Source organism: Musca autumnalis, unplaced genomic scaffold (assembly GCF_047663935.1).
Source record: "Musca autumnalis isolate F117 unplaced genomic scaffold, ASM4766393v1 scaffold_3, whole genome shotgun sequence".
Lineage (NCBI taxonomy): Eukaryota > Metazoa > Arthropoda > Insecta > Diptera > Muscidae > Musca > Musca autumnalis.
The window spans coordinates 232249653-232272333 of NW_027411866.1; the positions used below are offsets into that span (position 1 = coordinate 232249653).

Here is a 22681-nt window from a genome sequence, read left to right on the forward strand (position 1 = left end):
CGTGGAGTGTATATGCATACATTTATTTACTATGAGAATTGATGTTAAATTACAGTAGGATGTAAAAATAAACTTAACATTGTAACCAGTTTCAAGGACAATGTTAAATTCATGAATATGTTGGAAACATTGCACAGTTTCACTTTTATTTTTATTCACTTTCACATGACCCACAATGTTAGTAGGGCAGGATGTTAAATAAACTTTATACTGTGCCACATGTTTCTGACCTAACACAAGAGAGAACATTGAGACTTGTACAATTTCTCTCATAACTCTGCCAACGCAGTGTGGTGAAATCCATGGAAATTGTGAATGAATTTCAAATGAAAATAACTCCGAAAAGCCGGCATGCGGCGCATGTGTTGAAAGGTGAAATAGCAATGCATTTGCCCATTTTGTTCTCGGTTGGTAGGAAGACATTATGTTGTGATATTCGCCAACAAAGGACGATGGTAGTTTCAGGCAGTGCGTCGTATTGTTAACAAGCGTTCAACGGTGCTGTAATAACAAAACACAAATCTGTGTGCAGTGCAGTGGCCTAAGATAAGAAAAAAAAAAACAAAAACACAGCACATCAAAACAAATGAGCAACACATCAATCAAGAGGAAGAAGAAGAAATAGATATTAATGAGCCACAAAATTTAAAAAAAATTAAGAAATAAATAAAAAGAGAAGTACTTATGTGTATGTGTGTGTGGAACCAAAATTTTGGAGATTGTGAATATCGAGGATGTGATATTTTATTTAAAAAAAAAAATAAATAAAAAATAATAATAAGAAAATAATGTAAATAAAAATAATAGTGAAAAAATAAAATAACAATTAAATTGAAAATAATAAACAAATGATTTAAAAATGTTTTAACGTGTTACAAATGTAAATTTTTTTAAAAAATAATAATCTTAAAAATTAATCAAAAATAAGACAACGAAAATTATAAATAATTGTAAAACAAATAAATTTAGGGAATAAATACATTTTCAAACTAAACAAGCCGTTATATTTGTGGGATATAATTCATGTGAAATAAATTATAATAACAATGATATTAATTTAAATAAATAAAGCAATAAAGCAAAATATAAATAATTGGAATTTAAACAGTGAAATTGAAAAAGTCCTGATAAAAGTTAGCAAAAGAATTAATTAAAAACAAAAGAGATTTTAAGTGTTAAAATACATAACACAAACAAAAACAACAAATAATACAGAAATCAATTTTTAGTGTTAATATTGTAAAGTTTTTAAATTGTAAACAATATGATAATTCAATTCAAGGATGTGATCATGGAATATGGCAGCACATATAGAAAGTAGATTTCTTTACCTGCAGTATATAAAGGATTACTACAAATGGCGCACAGCATTGTATACATACAATAGTTAATCGAAATAAATATTTAATACCATAGACCACCATGTCGGTATTGTGTGAATTAACGTATGACAGTAACAAAAGATAATGACACAAGTGAGCAAAGGCTATAGTCGGGACGGGACCGACAATGCGATACCCTACACCACAACCCCAGTGCATAAGCTTTTCACTCGTAAACATTTCTTTTAGGGAGATTCTACAATTTTCACCTATCTGGATTTTATATTAAATGACTTAAGACGAACTGAACCAAAATAATTAATATTTAATTTTATATTTGACTACTGTCGACATCTATTTGGTACTGAATCAACGCTTTGCTGGTCTTCTTGATTAGTATATTATATGTATTTAAAAAAAAAAAGACGTAAAAAGAGTAAAAACTTCAAAATATTAAATTGTGATAATTTAGGTACTTTTGCAATACCACTGATATTTTACTAGATGTTTTAGTTTCTCTCCTTGGTATATGTCCAACAGGTGCAAAAACATCTGACATGGAAGTAAAAAATTCCATAAATTGGAAATTGGGATAATCTTTTTCAGCATCACAAGCATTTCACCAATGTTGGTAACGCAATTGGGAACATTTTAAAGCTCAGAATGTCAAAGCTGAGATACTCGTCAGTACAATTCAAATAAAAAGTGGAAGGTGAGATGTGCGCTAACCTATTTTGCATCATAAAAAAGGTGATATTTTGCTTCCTTAGATAGTGTCCTAAAAGCTCCAAGGAACCCTGATCTTTCCAAACTTTGCTCATCTTATTATTTCATCCAGTCATGTAACAGGTTGGTATATGCAGTATATCGGTCACATCTGACTGATACTATCTTACTTGTTATACACTACTGCGCATTGTGGAGAGGGTATTATTGGTATATTATTTTTGCTAAAAATCCATGTAACACCGAGAAATATTCGTATTAGACCCACAATGTGGTATACCATTTTACATATCTCGACGAGATAAAGCGATTTAATGAAGTGTCCGAACCTCGGTCCATTATAAATTGTGATCAAACTCCAGGCCGCAATTATAGACCAATCGTCACGAAATTTTGAATGGATGTCATATTCAGACCAGAATAGACACCAATTGTTATTTCGAAGACCCACATTGTAGATTGCTGTTTTGTTTCGGGCTCATACGCATAGATCCGAGATTTCTCTGTGACGATCTTATAAACGTTGTTTGAAGCACCGCGATCGTATCCACAAGAGCCTCCTTTGTGCTGGATCTAACGAGAAACCCCATTTTTCGGCCAGGTGTTCATGCAATATCAAATGTTAGTTTGTGGAATAAATGCCAAGTCCCTATTTCACGGTATATGACCAAAAATTGCACACAAAAAAACTTACTACTTACTTACTAACTTACCCCCCAAATGTTCACTCTCTAGTAAATCTGATTCTGAGTACGTTAAGGCTAAAAACGGTCAAACTTTCCGAAAACTGGCTTAGGCCAGAAAATTTTCGTGCATTACATTTTTCTAGAGGAAGTCAACACTTAATGAGATATGAGCCCGAAAATGTCCCAATTTTTAGGACCACTTCCACACAAAAGTACAGCAAAGTCCCGGTTGTTTCGGTTATATGAAGTCTCTATTATATGTACCTCCTTTATTTTATTCTATCAAAAGCAGACCATGATCCGCGTTGCTAACCCGTAAGGAGTTTTAATGATTACATATTATGTATTTTCTACTTCACTTCTGCTGCCCATTATCAAATCGAAGAGGATTTGAAATTTACCAACAGATTTTGTCCTTGTAACCTTTCTTTTCTCTTACGGACTGTCGGGGTTTTTCGCCCATTGATGTTGTCAGGCTTAATCCCGTCCCATCCCATCCTAAAGCGATCTAATTATAAAAGTTAGAAAAATGTTTTGTTTTTCAAAATAGTCAGGCTTAATCCCATAGTCGTTGTTTTAATATTTTATTAAAACAACTTTAATTTATTAGTGGGAAAAAATTGGCGATGTTTACCAAGAGGTAAGGCAGGGAATACTATAGTTTCAGATCTCGCCACAGATCTTCATCAGTTCCCTTATTTCTTGTTTTTCAACAAGAAACTTTTTATACCCAAGTGTCAATTGCTAGCTCAAATAGATACGTGCGCAAAGAAACACTCTGATCGAGAATTTCTTTGGCACTACCTAAACTCTAGCAACTTCACTTGCAAACAAAACCAAATCTTTCCCACTGCTATGCTTTCGTCGATTCTCGACGAAAGAACACATAACTCGAAAATTAACTTGCAAGGCGATGCACTCATAAGTTTAGCAAATATAGAGATTATAAAACAATATGCTTCCGAAATTCGTCTGCAAATATAAAGCATTTTGTACGACGGGATATTCCTGAACATTTTCTGAAAAATTACTTGAAATTAGGTTCAATTGTTTTGGCAAAATAATGTATTGAAAAGAGTGGGCGTTGTCATCAGTTTTCAAGATTTAACATATTCAGAAAAAAAGAGGGCGTGGTCCGGTATTTTGCCTCCAAATATGTACCTAGGGCACACACAACCCAACTGCCTCCCAAAATTTATGCTGAAACCGATATAATTATAAGTTTGGCTTAAATATATAGCGTTTAAAAGAACAGCATGGGGAAGGTACACCACCTCCTCCGAAGTTCATAAAATATACATAACAACGGCAAACATTGAGATTTTGCTGCAAATTTGATGGAAATCGGTTCAGTAGTATTGGAGATATAGCATTAAAAAAACAGGCGTGGTCGGGTCTTTAGGCCCAACAGAAGTTTTACATTGTAGATTAATCCGTACATTTTTAAATCGATACATGCGTATTTTTTGCAAATATAGGGGTTTTTTTAAATATCACATAGGAGAGGAATCCCGCCCCCTTTGGAATTCAATAAAATTTGTAGCCGGTTATCGGGGCCCATCCCTGCACATTCCTGTCTTTTTTTCATAAAGATATGGCTTTTTTTAAATATGGCAAATACCTCGCCCCCTTCCACAGTGGATCCACTTGTATGGAGAAAGTGGCCAAAAATATTTAGAGTGTAAAAATTAAGCCAATGCGCCGGTTACAGTTTTGTGCTGCTGCGAAGAGTGTTTTAAGAAACCACGAGCGTAACTTTCTCCACCCTTTCCCCTTTGGAAGGGGTATACAGTAAGAATTGTTTTATGGTGTTAATACAAAACGACATGAACAAAGTTCCCGATTATCTTAAGATACAAAAATAGGCTTCGGAAGCAAAACAATCTCCAAAACAACATAAAATCCAACCAAGTTAGCGGATTTAAAAAAAAAACCGTAAAGCAAATATGGAAGAAGATTTCTTCATCTTGCCACTGATAACAATTATGTTAATGTACGTGATCAGATAACAGAGTTATACGCTAATATATCCATAGAAACGACCCACCATTTATAATCTGGCACTAGATGGCAGCTGATTTTATTACTGAATAATCTTAAACCATTACCTACTTTGGAAAATTATTCCGGAGGTGGGCACTGGTGGGTATCATGACTAAAACCTTAGGTCAAATTTAAGTACAAGTATTAGTATTAGTTTCGCGATATTTTGAATATATTTACTTGCACTTAAAATATAGGTTGTACTCACAACAAAAACATTAGTCAAATGTTCCGTCTTTTGAAGCTCGCTTTCGAATGAAACAAAAACTAATATATTTTTGAAAAGGTCAATATCATAGCTGTCATAGTTGCCAGATGTTGTACCAAAATTTTGACATTAATTTTTTTATTTTTGGCCAATGAGTGTGCCTTCGACATTCAAGAAAATATGAAAAAGTTTCCACCGGAAGCCAACCTTGTACATTCCCTGCAAATCGGTTCAGTAGTTTTGTAGATGTAACATATTTTAAAAAGTGGGCGTGGTAAAGTCTTTGAGTCCTACAAAAAATTCGAGTTGGGCAACATCGTCCGGATCACTATCTCGTTCAATGGACACCGGTAATTTCTTTGAAAAAACTGCGTATACTTAATTTCACACGTTGATTTTATGATGTTACTCATTCGTTTTGAACGAGGACATGAACGATATTGCCCAACTCTAAAAAAAATATGTAAGGTCGGATACACATCCACAATTACCTCGCAAATTAATTTCCAAACCGATATATTCATTATTATTTTAAATATAGCATTTTTAAAAAATAGGGTATAGAGGAATTACCCTGCCCCTTCCGAAACTAAATTTGTAGCATATTTTCAACGGGGGCATCCCTGTATATTTCATGACAATTTCAGGAAAATCAGTTCAGTAGTTTTTGTAGAAAAGAAAAAAAAGTGGGCGAGATCAAATTTTATTTGCATTATTGAAATCGGTCCAGCCGTTCTCAACTGATGCCATTTCCAACGAAAGTCATTTGATTTTTATTTATATTGATTATTTTATTACGATCAATGGTATAGTCGACTTTTGATTATGGGAGAAATAGACAAATCGACTCTTCAGCGGAAAAAACGAAAGCCGACTTTTAAGAGGCATACCATTAGAGTAGTGTGGAGTTCGATTTAACCTTTTGTTGAACACTTGAGTCTGGCCAGGCCTTTTTCATTTTATTTTGCATTTTAAATTGGGTTACGATAAAGCTGTGGACCTTTTCTTATCTTTCCAATGAAAAAAGGAAGTCCAAAGGATCAACAGAAAAGGATCTGCAAGGATTTTTTTGACATACATAACACATGTGTCTGGCCAGACCCCATCCATTTGTTACTGAATAATTTGGAAATTTTTCCTAAAATTAGATTTGTTCCTACATTATTTGACAAAATTAATACCCCTTTATGAAATATGTTGCATTTCACTCTATCATGTGTTCAAAATTGCACTTGAGACGGGTGTGAAATCAGTGAAGCTACAGCAACCTAAGAATATCCCTTACTAATAGGGTTACACTTTTATTTCACACAGCTGTATGTATAACTTCTTCTTCTCTTTTTGTGGGGCGGATTGGGTAAATATAGGGTTTTCCATATGATTTAGAAGATATACCTTAGGATATATGCCTTCATTTACCTCTTTATATAGTCTTTATTGCACTGCTATAAGCTGTAGGTATAAAATAGACCCTCTTCATTCTGAATAACAGCTCAAAACAAAATATAGTGCTCTAAAATCGAATATTAATAGGATTTTCCAGCATAGAGATTAGAAAACTCTATTTCGCATTTTTTTTTTCAATTTTTTAATGAAATTCACGCTAGTGTGGACCGGGACTTATGATACTACCGAAATACGTCTAAAGTATTCAATTTAAAGTTGAATAAATTCAACTTTGACAGAACGTATAATATGTATTGGTTTTTATGCCCTACTTCACAATGTGGAAAGGGTAGTGTAAGTTTTTTTTGCTAAAAATTGATATAACACCGTAAAATATTTGTCGTAGACACCCAATTTTATATACCATTTTTCATATCTAGACGAGATAAAGCGATATAGCAATGTGTGTCCGTCCGTCCGTGTTTCCGTCTGTCCATTATAAATTGTAATCAAACTCCAGGCCGCAATTATGGACCGATAGTCACGAAATTTGGTATGAAGGCCGGTTTCACATCAGAATATATAGCTATTGTTATTGTTGATGATAATGAAATATTTAGGCGGTGAATTGGACCAAAAACAAAATGTTTATCTGCTCTGTAGTTCGCAATCATAGTCCGATCTGCGCGAAAGTTTAAATAAAGTGTGATCTTATGACAGTAAAGAAGCTTGCAATTTTACATGATGATCAGATGGTTTTTAGCTGGTGTGGAGACGTGCTCCGATAACAGAGTTACAGCCTAGTATATACAGTTTTAATTCTGTGTATAGTAACAATAACGACGCTAGAGTGCGCAGTTATAGTTTTATACTGAAAAATTTTTACACGAGGTAAAAATTTTGGTCAAGGAAGATGCCAACAATTTTGGATAATGAGCGGATAGTTCTTAGCGCGAAAAATTTGTGGGAAAAATATCCAAATTAAATTTTTGGTCTATATTTTATTCCTAGGAGACATATTTCGGCAATCTACGAAAATAAACCTGAAACCCAACATTAATATAGCGGTTAGATAACTGAACTACTGCCTTACATATAAGTGGTTTTTTATTGTTGTGATTTTCTTGCATAGAACTACATTTACATACCACGTTTAAATATGTCGCAAATCATGAAAGAAGTGTTCCCAGGTTTCTAAATTGTTACAAATTACAATGATGTATGGAGTCTTGAAATTCTGTTTTCATTGATCGATTCGACAAAAATCACCAAAAACATTTTTAAAATTCGTTTAATATTTGTTTATACACTCAACATTTAGGCCAACGAGATTATCGAAATAATGATTTTATACCCCAAGTATGTTTGGACGAAATCCACTTCAGACAATTTGGAGTCGACTTACCCATGTCCGTCCGTCTGTCTGGGGGGCTGGTGCGCACGATAACTATCGAAGAATCTACCTATTTGGTTCAAATTTTAGGTCTCGTAAATGTTGTCCAAATATAGTTTAAGTTTGAAGATGGACCATATGGGACTACCCCTTCCGTTAAGTACCCCCACAAAAGTTCAAAATTGTTCGCTAGGTTTATGCGCACAATAGTTCCAGAAGGGACTAACCGAATTGTTCCAATCTAGCGATGTGGAAATATTTCTTCCATGCATATATCAGGTTCGAATATGGATTATATCGGCCCACTCGTTTGGGAAAAGTATTGTTTAACAGCTCTTCTCGAACCGTTTTGAATTTGTTTGAAACATGTTCGCCTTGCGTCCCTTTTACGATAGTGGAATTTTTTTGCGGCAAGTCCACACTTCCTGTGACGACGTCAACTAAACTGATTAGTGCCTAAGGTAACCATCGAAGGTAGAAACCGGTTTGGTCTTAATTTTGAACATTGTATTATTTCTTAGAAACTTGGATTACGTCCGAATATGGACTACATCGGAACACTCCTTCGGGTGTCTTCCACACAAATTTTTGAAAGAGCGCCGTTTAAGGACTCATCTCAGGTTTTTTCTTTGCATTTTTTGTGGCCCTTGGTACGACGGTAAAATTTTTAAGGGGTCAAAGTCCATTCTGCTTGGGAAATACGCCCAAAATTGAAAAAAAGACCACGAAGACGTTAAAAGTATTGAGTTTACTTATTTTCTTTGTGCTCGAGGCTGAGAGTATATCTCCGTCAGTGCAGCTAACTGATACTTTTTAACTTGTTTTATAAATATGTATCGAAAAAAACCACGATTAGTCATTATAAAATACGGAAAATAATACCTTACGTTTCCAATGACGGCGTATGTATGTCTCTCTGTTCTATATCTCTCGTATTTTACCATGTATATCAACTTATGTATGTATGACCGGACGGCTAAAATATGTCGCAATCATATAAAAGAAATTCATTGGAAAGTAAAGTGCCCAGGTGTAGTGGAGTAGGGTACCACATGGTCGGCCCTACCCGACGATAACTCTCTCTTATTTGTTTACATTTAAATCCCATTTATATATTATTGCTGAATTAGTGGTCTAGGGTATACGACATACATACGTATATAATATGTATGTAGGTATATGCCTGTGAAAATGTCAAAACTACAATTACAATCCAATTAGTATGTGATGTCTTATTATCTCAGTGTACACCAAACACAATTTAAACTTTAAACACCAACAATAAAAAATACTGCAAAATAATCCTCACACAGAGAGAATAAAAAAGTCAAGAAAACTTTAAGGCAAGGAAATTGCAATGCAATGAAAGAAAAATCAAAAGAAAATTATAGTGAAATCCAAGCACGTTTCGAAAGAATAAGAAATCAAAGCAATGAAATCGGCACACAGCAAGCTATGCTCGTCAGTGAAATTGATATGGTGATAAGGTAAGACGTGCAAGTGTCTAAAGCAAAACGAAAGAAGAGAAGGAAAGAAAAAAGTGAAATCAAGAAGCAGAAAAAAATAACAGCATACAACACAAACAAATATTACCAATATGACCATAACCAATCAAGAATATAGTGATTTAATCAATTACTTTACCGTTCACAATGTTACAAATCACATCATTTCATTGGCTTTAACAACGGTCAATGAAACGATAGCGGCCGGTGCCAGAGATTCGATAGCAACTGGCATAAGCCTGGAACAATCATGGGATATAATGGATGGCTTAAATAACAGTAATTCAACATTTATGGCATCTTCGTCCTTGCCTACGTCCTACATGCCTCAACCCTCAGCAACATACGGCTCCACAGCATCGTCATCATCGACAATTCCTTTTATGCACTCTCATGGCGATAATGCTACATTATTACAATTTGCCAGCAACGATACTACCACCACCCTTATGCTAACCAATCGAACTACTCGACTGTTGGAAAAACGTACACGTAGCAGCACTACGGAAATACCCATTTGGTTAATACCCTGCTATAGCATTATATTCATCTTTGCCATTGTTGGAAATCTCCTGGTCGCCTCAACACTCTTTCAGAATCGACGAATGCGTACCATAACCAATGTGTTTCTAGCCAATTTGGCCATATCCGATATGCTGTTGGGTGTTCTGTGTATGCCAATAACGCTGGTGGGTACCTATTTGAGGCATTTCATCTTCGGTGAATTGGTGTGTAAATTTATACAATTTGCTCAGGGTGAGTATAGAAAATATTTTTCTTCTTTTTCTTTCTGCCATTTTCTTTATGGTTTATATTATATGAAGCTTACATATAAGTATTTATTTGTTTATGGTATGGGAAAATAACAAAAAAAATCTTACAAAGTCTTTGATAAACAAAAGAAAAAAAGGTTATTGTGGATATGAACTTTTGGCCTGGAAGAATCAGCTACAAAGTCAAAACAACTACAGCAACAGTACACAATCGCCAACATAAAACTGAACGAACCAGCAGAAAAATAGAAAAATAACAACAGACTCAAAAGAAGTTCATAAATCATGATAAACATAAATTTATGACATATAAGCAATGAAGACAACAACAACAAAAGAATATCCCATTGTTTGTTTTTGTTATGGTAAAGTTTACTAATCCTGTTTACTTTAATAATAATCTGCTTAAATAATAGCATTATCACCATCTGGGATGAACCATTTTCCGCTGATTTTTTTTGTTATAATAGTGCAAATATTTACAATAATGTCGGGAGCCATGGGGTCTGGAATGATAGTTTGTAAAACAAGCAAAAATTGTTCTTCTAGGCAAAAACTGTTGTGTTGACAGACAAAAGTGTTTAAGCTCGTTAAAATAAAAATAAAGAAGAACAAGTAAAAAATTTTAAGTTGGGTCGGGTTAAACTTTTTATACTCTCCACCATAAAATATTTCGAACTAAAGTGGAATAATTAGGAAGCCAGTTTGGACCGCAAACGTATATTACAGCTTTAAAATACCTGAAATTGGGGGTATGGTTATACGTGGGCTGTATCCAATGTCTATAATTTTACAGGTAATTTGATTAAAAACAAATAAAACAAGTAAAAAAGTATCAGTCGGCTTTGCCGACAGAGATATACCCTCAGCCTGTGCAAATTGAAACACTTTTTTTCACAAAAAACTTATGTATTTAGGGGGTTTAAAAATTTTGGTCTCGTATGAACCGACAAAAATGTTAATTAGGATTAAAGTTCAAAAATTTTACTGAAAAGGTACTTAAAGGAATGGACCGACATAGACCATGGGGGTGCCAAAGGGTGTTTTTACACCCTTCGAGCTGTTTTCTCAAGAAGTATGGACTTGCCCTGAAACAACTTTTGCCATCGTAATTGATGCAGCGAATTTAAGTTGCTTCAACAAAAGTCAAAGTGATTCAATAGCAGGTCTTAAAGTGAACTTATCCAAAATTTTGTGTGGGAGGTACGGGATGGAGTGGACAAATATAGTCCATATTCGAACCTGATCTATATCTGGTAGATATTATGAGAATGTGTAAAGTATGGACCAAATCGGTCACTCCCATCAAGAGTTATCGTGCGCACAATTTTTCCGAATATTTTTGAACTTTTATGGGGTAGGTACCTGAAGGAGTGGACCGATATGGCGTATCTACGAACTTAAACTAAGTTTGGAAACAATATTACGAAGGCCAAATTTTGGCCGAAACCGGCATTTCCGTTCGAGAATTATCTTGCTCTTCCACCCATAAACATGGTGTCATAGGGTTTGTTTTTCAACTTTCAGGCTATTTTTTCAGGAAGTATGGACATGCCCCTGAGAAAACTTGTACCTTCGTATAGGGGACAGTGAATACAAGATGGTACAACAAAAACCAATGCGATTCGAGACCAGGTCCTAAACTGAACTTTTCCGAAGTTTTGTGTGGGAGGTACTCGAAGGAGTTTACCGATTGAGTCCATATTACAACCTCATCTAAGTCTGGTAGAAAATTAATAATGTGCAAAGTATGGACCAAATCGGTTACTCCCTTCAAGAGTTATAGTACGCACAAATTTTCCGAACATTTTCGAACTTCTGTGGGGGAGGTACCGGAAGGAGTGCACCGATATAATCCATCTTTGAACTTGAACTAAGTTTGGACAAAATATTACGAAAGCCAAATTTTGGACCGAATCGGCAGATCCGTTCGAGAGTTATCTTGCGCTCCAACCACTACACACGGTGTCATAGGGTTTTTTGTAACTTTCAGGCTATTTTCTCAGGAAGTATGGACTTGCCCCTAATGAAACTTACAACGTCATATAGAGGACAACGAATACAACTTGCGTAAACAAAAATCAAAGCGATTCGAGAGCAGGTCCTAAACTGAACTTTTCCGAAATTTTGTGTGGGAGGTACCCGAAGGAGTGGACCGATTGAGTCCATATTGGAACCTAATCTAAGTTTGGTAGAAATTACACGATGTGCAAAGTATGGACCAAATCGGTTATTCCCTACAAGAGTTATCGTGCGCACAAGTTTTGCGACAATTTTTGAACATTTGTGGGGGAGGTACCTGAAGGAGTGGACCTGTATGGCCCATCTTCGAACTTAAATCGAAACTGGACAAAATATTTCGATACCCAAAATTTTAACCAAATCGAATGATCCGTTCGAGAGTTATTGTGCGCACCAGCCAGCCAGACAGACAGACAGACGGACGGACATTGCTAGATCTGCTCAAAATTGTTTGAAACGGATATCGTACAAACATACTTGGGGTCTAAAACCATTATTTCGATGAGGCACATTTTGCCTGTATAAATGCTGAGGGTATAAACAATTAGGTGAAATTCTTGGAATTGGGAGGTACAGTTATATGGATGCTATAGCCCAATATGGATATATGTTGACAATTTTTAATGGGGAAGTTGTGTGACCACTGGAAACTTTAAATGTCACATAAGAGGTAGTTCGGTCAAAAAATGGGAGGCACCGTTATGTGGGGGCTATAGCAAAGCATGAATCTATGGTGAAAATTTTGTGACCACTAAGAGTGTATGTTAAAAATTTTTGATAGAGACGTTTTGTAACCATTGTGAACCTCAAACGTCAAATTATAGATAGTTCGTTAAAAAAATTTAGGTAAATGTAGCGAAAATCCTCAAATAGGGAGATACCGGTATATTGGGGGCTATACCAAAACATAGCACGACCACTAGGAAAATCAAAAAAAGTGTTGTGGACCCTGGGAATCTAAAACGTCAAATAACAGGTATTTTGGTAAAAATAATTAGCTAATAATCTCAGAATACCGAAAATTGGGAGGTACCATTATCTGGGGCTTTTTGGTGGAGCATTGTTGAACGTAAGAACGTCAAATGTAATTGGGAAGTACCGTTATATGGGGGCTATACCAATACGTGGGCCGATAAAGCCCATCGTCAAACTTAACCTATGGAAAAAGGCACTTGGGTGCAAACATATATCGATCAATTGCAACAGATGGACAAAGTTTCAGGGCTAGATTAAGAAATTTATCCTGATCAAGAATATATATGGGGATTTCGGAGTGAAATCGGACACTTTTTCAAAATTAGGTTTTTGATTTCCTTTATTTTTTGCTGTGGTGAGGCTGCTCATTGGCAAAACATTTCAGTATACGAGTATTTTCAGATTTTTTGACCAATAGTTCCAAAGATTAAAACTATATGTAGATAAATACTCATAACTTCTTTTATATTGGTCCAATTTGAAAAAAATATTTTTTTCATGTTTTGTTGTTTTATCAACTATTTAATAAGAAATAGAAACAAATTTGCACAGTGGGCTTGGATGCAAGTTTCTCGATTTAATATTTAGAATCAATTTTTAACAATTGACCCTTCGATTTTCTTGAGTCATTTTGGTATTAAACTGCGATCCTTTACAAAATTTGTAAGTCCTATTATACTATTTTTTCTAATTTTTTAATATTTGTCAATAACAATTTTTCTTTACAAAATTATTTTTTTTAAATTTTGTTTTATAGTTTTATTTAGGAATTTATTTTAAACATCTTAAAAACTGCGTCATTTTTCGTAAAGTGTACCAGCCGGACAATACACTAAATACATATATTGATAACACTGGTCAACACGACTTTTGTTTCAACCGAAGTTGCAGTTGTTTCTATATGAAATCGGCGAGTTATTTTTAAATCCGGTCCCGGGGTTTCTTTATCAGCTGTTGTTTTTGAGATATAGCTCAAAATCGGTTTTTACGAGTTTAACCCAGACTTTCGTTATTTTCGGATACAAACAAATATTTTTTGTGGGTTTTTCGACATTAATATATTAAGGAGATGTTGTACGCTCGATACAAATCGTTTATGAAATATTTATGGTGAGTATATATCAAAAAATATAGAAAATATACGACGGACCTTGTAAAAATTGCATATTTTGAGTACTTTAAGCTGTAATTACGTCATCGGGGGAAGTCATAGGATCTTCATATGGCAATGCGGATATGCTTAGGGTGTCTACTATATAGTCCAGTATTCAAATATATAATATAAAGTTCATAGCGCCCATGATTCCGCCATAACCTAAAAACCATCATGAAGACTGCCATTGAAAAGTAAATGGCTTATGTGGTCATGATATCACTGGTAAATGATTTCCCTTTAGCAGTCTTCACGGCGATTTTTAGGTTATGGCCGAATCATGGGCGCTATGAACTTTATATTATATATTTGAATACTGGACTATATAGTAGACACCCTAAGCATATCCGCATTGCCATATGAAGATCCTATGACTTCTCCCGATGGCGTAATTACAGCTTAAAGTACTCAAAATATGCAATTTTTACAAGGTCCGTCGTATATTTCCTATATTTTTTGATATATACTCACCATAACTATTTCATAAACGATTTGTATCGAGCGTACAACATCTCCTTAATATATTAATGTCGAAAAAACCCACAAAAAATATTTGTTTGTATCCGAAAATAACGAAAGTCTGGGTTAAACTCGTAAAAACCGATTTTGAGCTATATCTCAAAAACAAGAGCTGATGGAGAAAATCTGGGACCGGATTTGAAAATAACTCGCCGATTTCATATAGAAACAACTGCAACTTCGGTTGAAACAAAAGTCGTGTTGACCAGTGTTATCAATATACATATGTATTTAGTGTATTGTCCGGCTGGTACACTTTACGAAAAATGACGCAGTTTTTAAGATGGGAGGGTGTTATAAGTTGTTTTTTTTTTTTTGTTTTTATTTATTTCAAAGTAATTCATTACAATAAATTTATGTTGCCTCAGCGCCTTGAAGGCTTTATTGAGGCGATTTAGTTTACAATATTCAAATGAACGTGTTTATTTTTTTTACGTTAATTTACATAAGAAGCATTTCAATATTAGTGAGTAATTGAGACTTTAATTCTCTTTTAAATAATGCAACTGTCGTTTTATTTTTTATAAAATTGGGAACGTGGTTAAAACATACACTTCCATTGTGCTCAATTCTTTGTTTCGTTAACTCCATGCGACATTTTGCAACTCTTAAATTTGAATTGTTCCTCGTATTGACCGTAGTTTGATTAACAAGAAATTGTACTGACTGAGGTCCAATCTCATTAATGGCTTTATAGACATATATCAGGAGTTGAAGTTTATAGCTTCCATGTATGGGAAGAATGTTAATAGCAAACTTCTTATATAGGTCAATTGTTGGGTATAATCTCGGCAAATTGAATACTATTTTAAGTGCCTTATTTTGGGTTCTTTGTAGTGACTTTAAATTTGTGTTATTTTTGTGGGCATATATGATCGCCAAGTAGTTAATATGACTTTGTATAAAAGAATTATATAATAATAGTTTTGTTTTTACATTGAATGTGTTCCTGAATTTATGTAGGATACCAATGGCAGGTGCTACTTTTTTTCTCAGCTCGTCCATATGTATATACCAAGATATTTTAACATTTGGCACTCAAAGATCTGCGACTCTCCAACTTTTATGCTGAATATTTAATCAATTTGCGGACACCGAGGTCGAAATCTAATAACTTTTGTCTTGTTCGAGTTGGTTTTGTCCAAAAAGTTTGTAACGCATCGAAATAATGGTCGTAGACCCATACATATGTATACCAAAATAAATGTCTCGACAAGCTGAGTGAGACCTTATTATCACGCTACAAGTCGCAATTTTGATCGGATCGTATCGAAATTTTGGGGGTTAATGGGAGTCCTACAGAGGAAGAAGCCTAAGAAGAAAAAAAATCAACGTTTTATTTCAAAGCGAAACCTTTGCAACGGTGTAACGTAGGTTGTCGTAGGTGGTCAAACAACGAAGATATCACAATAGCCGCTAATAGAACCCAACATTTTATTTTTGCGATTTTAATAATAATGACGAATATCATAGCTTTGGTTGGGGACCTTCCAAAAAAAAAGCTGACTATGAAAGTAGAAAATCCTATCTTTACAATGATGTAAAGCAGGTCGGCGTAGGTGGCCAAATAACGGAGATATCGCAATAGTCGTTAATACATCTCACTTTTTAATTGTATTATAATCACGCTACACGTCGCAATTTTGATTGGATCGTCACGAAATTTTGGGTGTTAATGGGGGTCCCACAGAGGAAAAAACCTATTGATTTTGGTAATGGTCGGATATTCTTCAGGGGTTGGTATGTGAAAAAAACTTATTTGGAGAAAAGGCAAACGTTTTATTTCAGAGCGAATATCTCTCTTCTGCAAGAAGTATTTCAAAAGCAAAACCTGGCAAGGAAAAGTAGAAAGTATCACCTTTACAACGATGTAAAATAGGTTGTCCCAGGTGGTCAAACAACAGAGATATCGCAATAGTCGGTAATGCATCAATTTTTCCATTTTTTGTGCAATCACAATGCAGGTCGGAATTTTGAACGCACCCTCACGAAATTTTGGGGGTTGATTGGTGTCTCACAGAGAAAGAAGCAGTACATCCCACTTTTCCATTTATTATTTGAGCTGTACTGACAATGCGCTTAAATACATTTCAACAAAATTGACCTGTATGAATGAAGACATTCAGAGCAAAGAAGCTAAGCTATCCCAATTTTAATATTTTGAATTTTACCAGTCAAAAGCAGAGACTTTTCGGGGGGGCCAACTTGACCAAAAATCATGAAAATTAAAAATGTTGTGTATCGTTACGTATATCTATTTTAAAGGTTTTTATCGATGATTTTATGTACGAGGGGCACTAAAAACCTTCTGGCATAGGAAACACCCAGTGTCGCCAAACGTCATTTGAAATTTTTTTGGAAAGTTTGTCAGTTTTTAGCCTAAGCATACTCAGGACAGTTTTTCATACGACCATGTGTTGTGCTGTTGAGGCTATAAGCATAATTTTTAAAAATATCGTCAGTAATATGGATTTTGGAAATCCTTTTGGTGGAAGAACTTCCATGCTAAAAGTGTGAATATGTCGAATAGATATATACAGCGTTTGGAGGATATAAACAGTTCGACCAGAACATAACGCCGTTTCTTCCCTAAAGTACATATATTACACAGTAAATTCAATACCATTAAAAAGTTTTGTATTAATGTAAGAAAATAATATTCTTTAAAACAAAAAAACTTTACTATTTCACCAGAAGTGATAGAGTCAATGAAAACCAACTAAACATTCAGAAAATTAAATTAGAAAAATTATCAGGATCTAGGCGATGCAATCTACGACTCATAGACTCCTAGTCCAACTCGTAGTAATGTTTGAGACTTCGCAAAAACTTGATGGAAAAATTATCTCTAAAACAAGCTCGGCAACATTTTAGCTAAATCCTGAAAAAATAGGTTGAGTCGAAAAACTCCATCTGATACATCAATGGTTTCCAACAACCAATCACTTCTGTAGGCACAGCAAAACAGACGATACCTGAAAGAATCGACTGATATAGTCAATTTTGGAAATGGACCTAATTTTTGAATTCAAATTAATTGGTCGGCGTAAGATTTAAAGCTTTTGGACCAATCCTGTTATAACCATTGACTCACCCACGAAAAATACAATATCGCTGTAAACAAGACCTCAAGAAATATCATCGCCCAAAATATGCAATGGCTCCTCGAACAGCCCTTATACTACACTGATGTTGAACTTTTGTGAGGGATGTATCCGAAGATGTTGTCGCAAATAGACCCTCTTGGTACTTGATATACTTGGAAGTAACTTGAGAATGGAGGTACCTGAAGGAGTGAATCGATCCATATTCGAACCTACTCAAGGTCTCGAATTGGACTTTGCTCAAGATTTTAGGAAAACATTTTGAAGTCTGGCTGGGGAAGTGTCCAAAGGAAGTTTGAATCAAATATTGCGGTATCCATATTTTGGACAAAATCTGTTGATCTGTTCAAGAGTTATAATGGGCTCAAGCCATACAGAATGACGGACAGACGAACTGGGATAAATCGACTTCGACTAAATCGACGGATGTATCCGAAGATGTTGTCGCAAATAGACCCTCTTGGTACTTGATATATGTACGTTTGGAAGTAACTTGAGAATGGAGGTACCTGAAGGAGTGAATCGATCCATATTCGAACCTACTCAAGGTCTCGAATTGGACTTTGCTCAAGATTTTAGGAAAACATTTTGAAGTCTGGCTGGGGAAGTGTCCAAAGGAAGTTTGAATCAAATATTGCGGGATCCATATTTTGGACAAAATCTGTTGATCTGTTCAAGAGTTATAATGGGCTCAAGCCATACAGAATGACGGACAGACGAACTGGGATAAATCGACTTCAAATTGTAACGCGGGTTAAATTTTTATCATTAGCCTAACGGTTGAGGGTACAATATCACGGTGCTCTTGAACCAACGTTAAACTGGGAAGTTCTTGCGGATTCTAAAACAGCAATGTTCATAGATGAGAAAAATCCAAAAACAAAAAAAAAAAATCGCTGGAAGGATTTTTAAATAAATCGCGGTCAAAGTTCACATTTTTAGGTTTTCGTGATTTTGCTTGGAAACCGGCAGTCTTATCAAAATGGGGCTAAGGAAAATGTTGTAGCTTTGAAAATTTGTTCCTAGGATTTATCATTTTTGAGATATAGAAGTTCCGGTCTAGGGTTTCACGATTTGCTGAAAACAGTAAGTCTTATCGAAATGGGATGACAGAAAATATTATAGCTGTGAAAATTCTTTACAAGATTGGGATTCGTAATTTTTTCCTCGGTTGTACCATTTTTGATATATATAAGTTTAAGTTGGGAAATTGCAGTCATGACATTGTCTTATAAGGAGACGATACAGTCAGTGAATTGTCCCAATTTGAGTTTCTATATCTCAAAAAGAGTAAGACATAGGAAAATATCATAAAAGAACAAGAATTTTCACTACTTTATTTCTTTAGTTCTTTTTGGTAGAGCTTGTGGTTTTCCAGCAAAACGGTCAAAACCTGAAAAAACCCTAAAAATGCGTTTTTTTTATTTTTTCATCTATGAACCCAGGTGTAAGCTTTATTCGTTTAAAGTTGGTTCAAGAGCACCGTAGTATACAGTACAAATACCAGCAGTGCATAACCAAAGTTTGAGCATTAATTACTGTAGGTTACTGATAGAAAAAAATGCAGATGGGCATACTATTTATTTATCATTTTATGATGCACAACAATAATTTTTTCTACATTATTTTTTTCCGCTATTTAGCAATAAGTTAATATAAAATGGGAATACAAAATTTTGATTAAGGCAGTAAATCAGTTTTCTAATTGGTATTCGAGATATACTCCCCGGAAAACCCTTGATATGTCGTACATATTGTCCAATAAACACTTCATGTTATGTACTTTTAATCCGCACAATAATGAATTTGTAATCGTTTTAAAGAAGGAATTCAGTTTTACTGGTTATTCCAACAAAAAAACCAGTGAGGAAATGATCAAAGTCGGGCGGGGCCGACTATATGATATCCTACACCACTGTGAATATGTAAAATATAAATCGGAGCTATATCCAGATCTCAACCGATTTTGATATAATTTGGCACATTTATTTCTAGACTGAATTCAGTCACACATTCCAAATTTCATAGAAATCGGAAATATAAAGCGTGTTTGGTACAGAAAATACGTGAAATCGACCGAAAATATATATGGGGGCTATATCCAAATCTGAACCGATTTCGATATATTTTGGCTCATTTATTTCTTGACTGAATTCAGTCACACATTCCAAATTTCATCGAAATCGGACATATATAGCGTTTTGGTACAGGGAGCGATATCCAAATCCGGACCGATTTCAATATAATTTTGCACACTTATTTATAGACAAAATTCAGTCTCACATTCAAAATTTCATCAAAATTGGACGTATATAGCGTGTTTGGTGCAGCAAATACGTGAAATCGGGCGAAAATATATATGGGAGCTATATCCAAATCTGAACCGATTTTCACCAAAAGCAATAGCGTTCTTCCGACGGCTAAAAAAATGGTATTGCCCAATTTTCAGCGAAATCGGTCAACAAATGCGACCTGTATGTTGCGAACGGACGGACGGACATGCATAAATCGACTCAGAAAGTGATTCTATGTATATCCCTAGAAGGAACTATGGGTCTATCTCGCTTCCTTTTGTATGTTACATACAAATGCACTAACACATAATACCCCTTACCACATAGTGGTGTAGGGTATAATAAATATTTCTTCAGACAACTTGTTGATAAAGTACATTTTCAGTACATAACCTTCAGAATAATATCAATTTTAATTTGAAATTTCAAAAACAAAAATTATTTTAGTGAAAAAAAATCGTAAAAATTGTTTAAAGTAGCTCAAAAAAAAAAAATTGTCGGACCAAACCCCCCTGCGTACGTTCCTGATCAAAAGCTTATGTGAGCCTTGGCTCACTTGTTTAAATATGGCAAAGGGAAGTACCCCGCCCCTCGAAATTCAAGAAAATATACATCCTGGTGGCCATCCCTGTACATTCTCTGAAAATTTCTGGAAAATCGGTGCAATAGATTTGTTGATGTAACACATTTTCAAAAGTAAGCGTGGTCAAGTCTTTCGATCCTAAAAAATTAGGTAGTGTCGGAGACAAAACGACAATTCTCTAGCAATTTAATTTCCAAACCGATACATTCGTATTTATTTTAAATATAGAAATTTTTAAAGAAATTGGGTATAGAAGATATACCCCGCCTTCTCCGAAATTCAACAAAATTTAGCCCATTTTAACCGGGAGGGCATCCCTGTACATTCCTTGACAATTTCATAAAAATAGGTTCAGTAGTTTTTTAGAAAAGATAAAAATTTTAAATTTAAAAAAGTGGGCGTAATAGTGGTCGTGGTCTTTTTTGTGCATAAAAACCAAAGTCGGGTTAAGGCGAACATTTCACAAAAATAATTGTTCAAATCGGTCCAGCCGTTCTCAACTGATGCCATTAACAACGAACGACGTTTGTTTTTTATTTAATAAACTGTGCAAAATACCACTGAAACAACATGAATTAAGCATTTTAAAGTTTCAAAATGTTCTGAACTTTATTTGGAAGATTTTTGCAGAAGGTTACTTGACTCAACTCCTAAGAGGTTAGCTGATACTGACCAGAGTTTCAGCAATTAGGTAAAATTTTCTATATTTTATCGACTTTGATGCCTTAGATGGAGTTTTTTATGTGGTCTGTTCAAAAGATAAGCTATTTTATTTTAGGGCTACAATATTACCAAAGACAGCAAGGCCAAATTCCTAGTCGTTTCTGACATAAAGGCCCAATAAATGCAAAACTAAACTGTAGTTTTAGCCCGGTATAGATGAGGCCATAAAATGCATACGAGAAGTTGTTTGCATTTTCAGTGTTGCATAGTGTAACTTCGGTATACGATTGGAAGAATTACAAAAGAGCCATTTCGCAACCGACTTGCTTTTTTCATTTGCAAAATATCTGCCATAAGTCTTACGCTTTGCCATGTACTCATAAACCTTTGTTTGGTATCCGTCATCCTCATCTTCACCCACAAACACTTAAAAACATCATTCCAAATATCAAATTTTAACTTATTTAAACTATATACCATTATTATAAAATAACCATTATCTTAAATGTACAAGATTTACGCAAACTAAGACCTAATCTTTATTCCCATTCAAACTATACAAATTCAACATGAGGGATTACTATGTTTGTTCAACAAACTGTCTAGTTATTCAGTGAAATAAATTTTATTGCATTTTCATGTTAAATCGAAAAAATCTATGTGTCAACATTTTTTTAGATATTTAACTATTCAATTTAGCACAAAAGGATAGCATGCTGTTGAATGTGTATTCACGTTTTCAGTGTTTGTTTGTGCTTTTTTGGATCGTCTGTCTATATTGGCACACACACATTAATACAAATAGGATTTGGCAAAAAACAAAAAAACTATTGTGTTTATTTTTTGGGTGACGATTTATAGCTGTCATAAAACAAGATCAGCATATTTTCATCATTCATCGACAATGAGTAGATAGCCATAAAACTAAAGCTGTGTGAGTAAATAGTATTTTGTGTGCATGTGCGCTTTTTTGGCAAAACAATTGCCAAACTGACAGTCTATTTAAGTAGATTAACAAATAAAACAGAAAATAAATAAAACGTTTCGTTTCGAGGGGGATGAGGAGGTACAACTGAGATAAATGGCGAACACAACTTAAATGTTTTGTCAATATGATTTACATTGAGATTGTAATCGGATTTCATTCGATATATGTATGTATACTTTTGGCATTGGGTTGGCAATAATTTCCATTGCTGGATAAATATACAATTGAGTGACAAATTTTTATTATTATTATGGTCATTAAAATACTAAGAGTAGTATATGCGAATGTGATTTATGAAATTTAATGTTTATATATTCTAAAAAATATAATTATAATTA

The 22681-nt window shown here is 34.5% G+C and overlaps 1 protein-coding gene across 15 annotated transcripts in view; it reads left to right on the forward strand.

Annotated features, from left to right (window-relative positions):
- Positions 1-416: 416 nt before the first annotated feature.
- The window catches only part of LOC141399113 (uncharacterized), a 275035-nt gene continuing 252770 nt past the window's right edge, over positions 417-22681 (forward strand). Inside the window, exons 1-2 of one of the 15 annotated variants that reach the window (XM_073977244.1) lie at positions 417-455; positions 9009-10025. In XM_073977244.1, coding sequence (XP_073833345.1) covers positions 9362-10025 — 664 coding nt within the window. In that variant the 5' untranslated portion in view covers positions 417-455; positions 9009-9361. Of the gene's footprint in view, positions 791-812; positions 881-950; positions 1476-8939; positions 10026-22681 lie in introns of those variants that run through there. The other 14 variants (XM_073977239.1, XM_073977232.1, XM_073977237.1 and 11 more) reach the window with 14 other exon arrangements.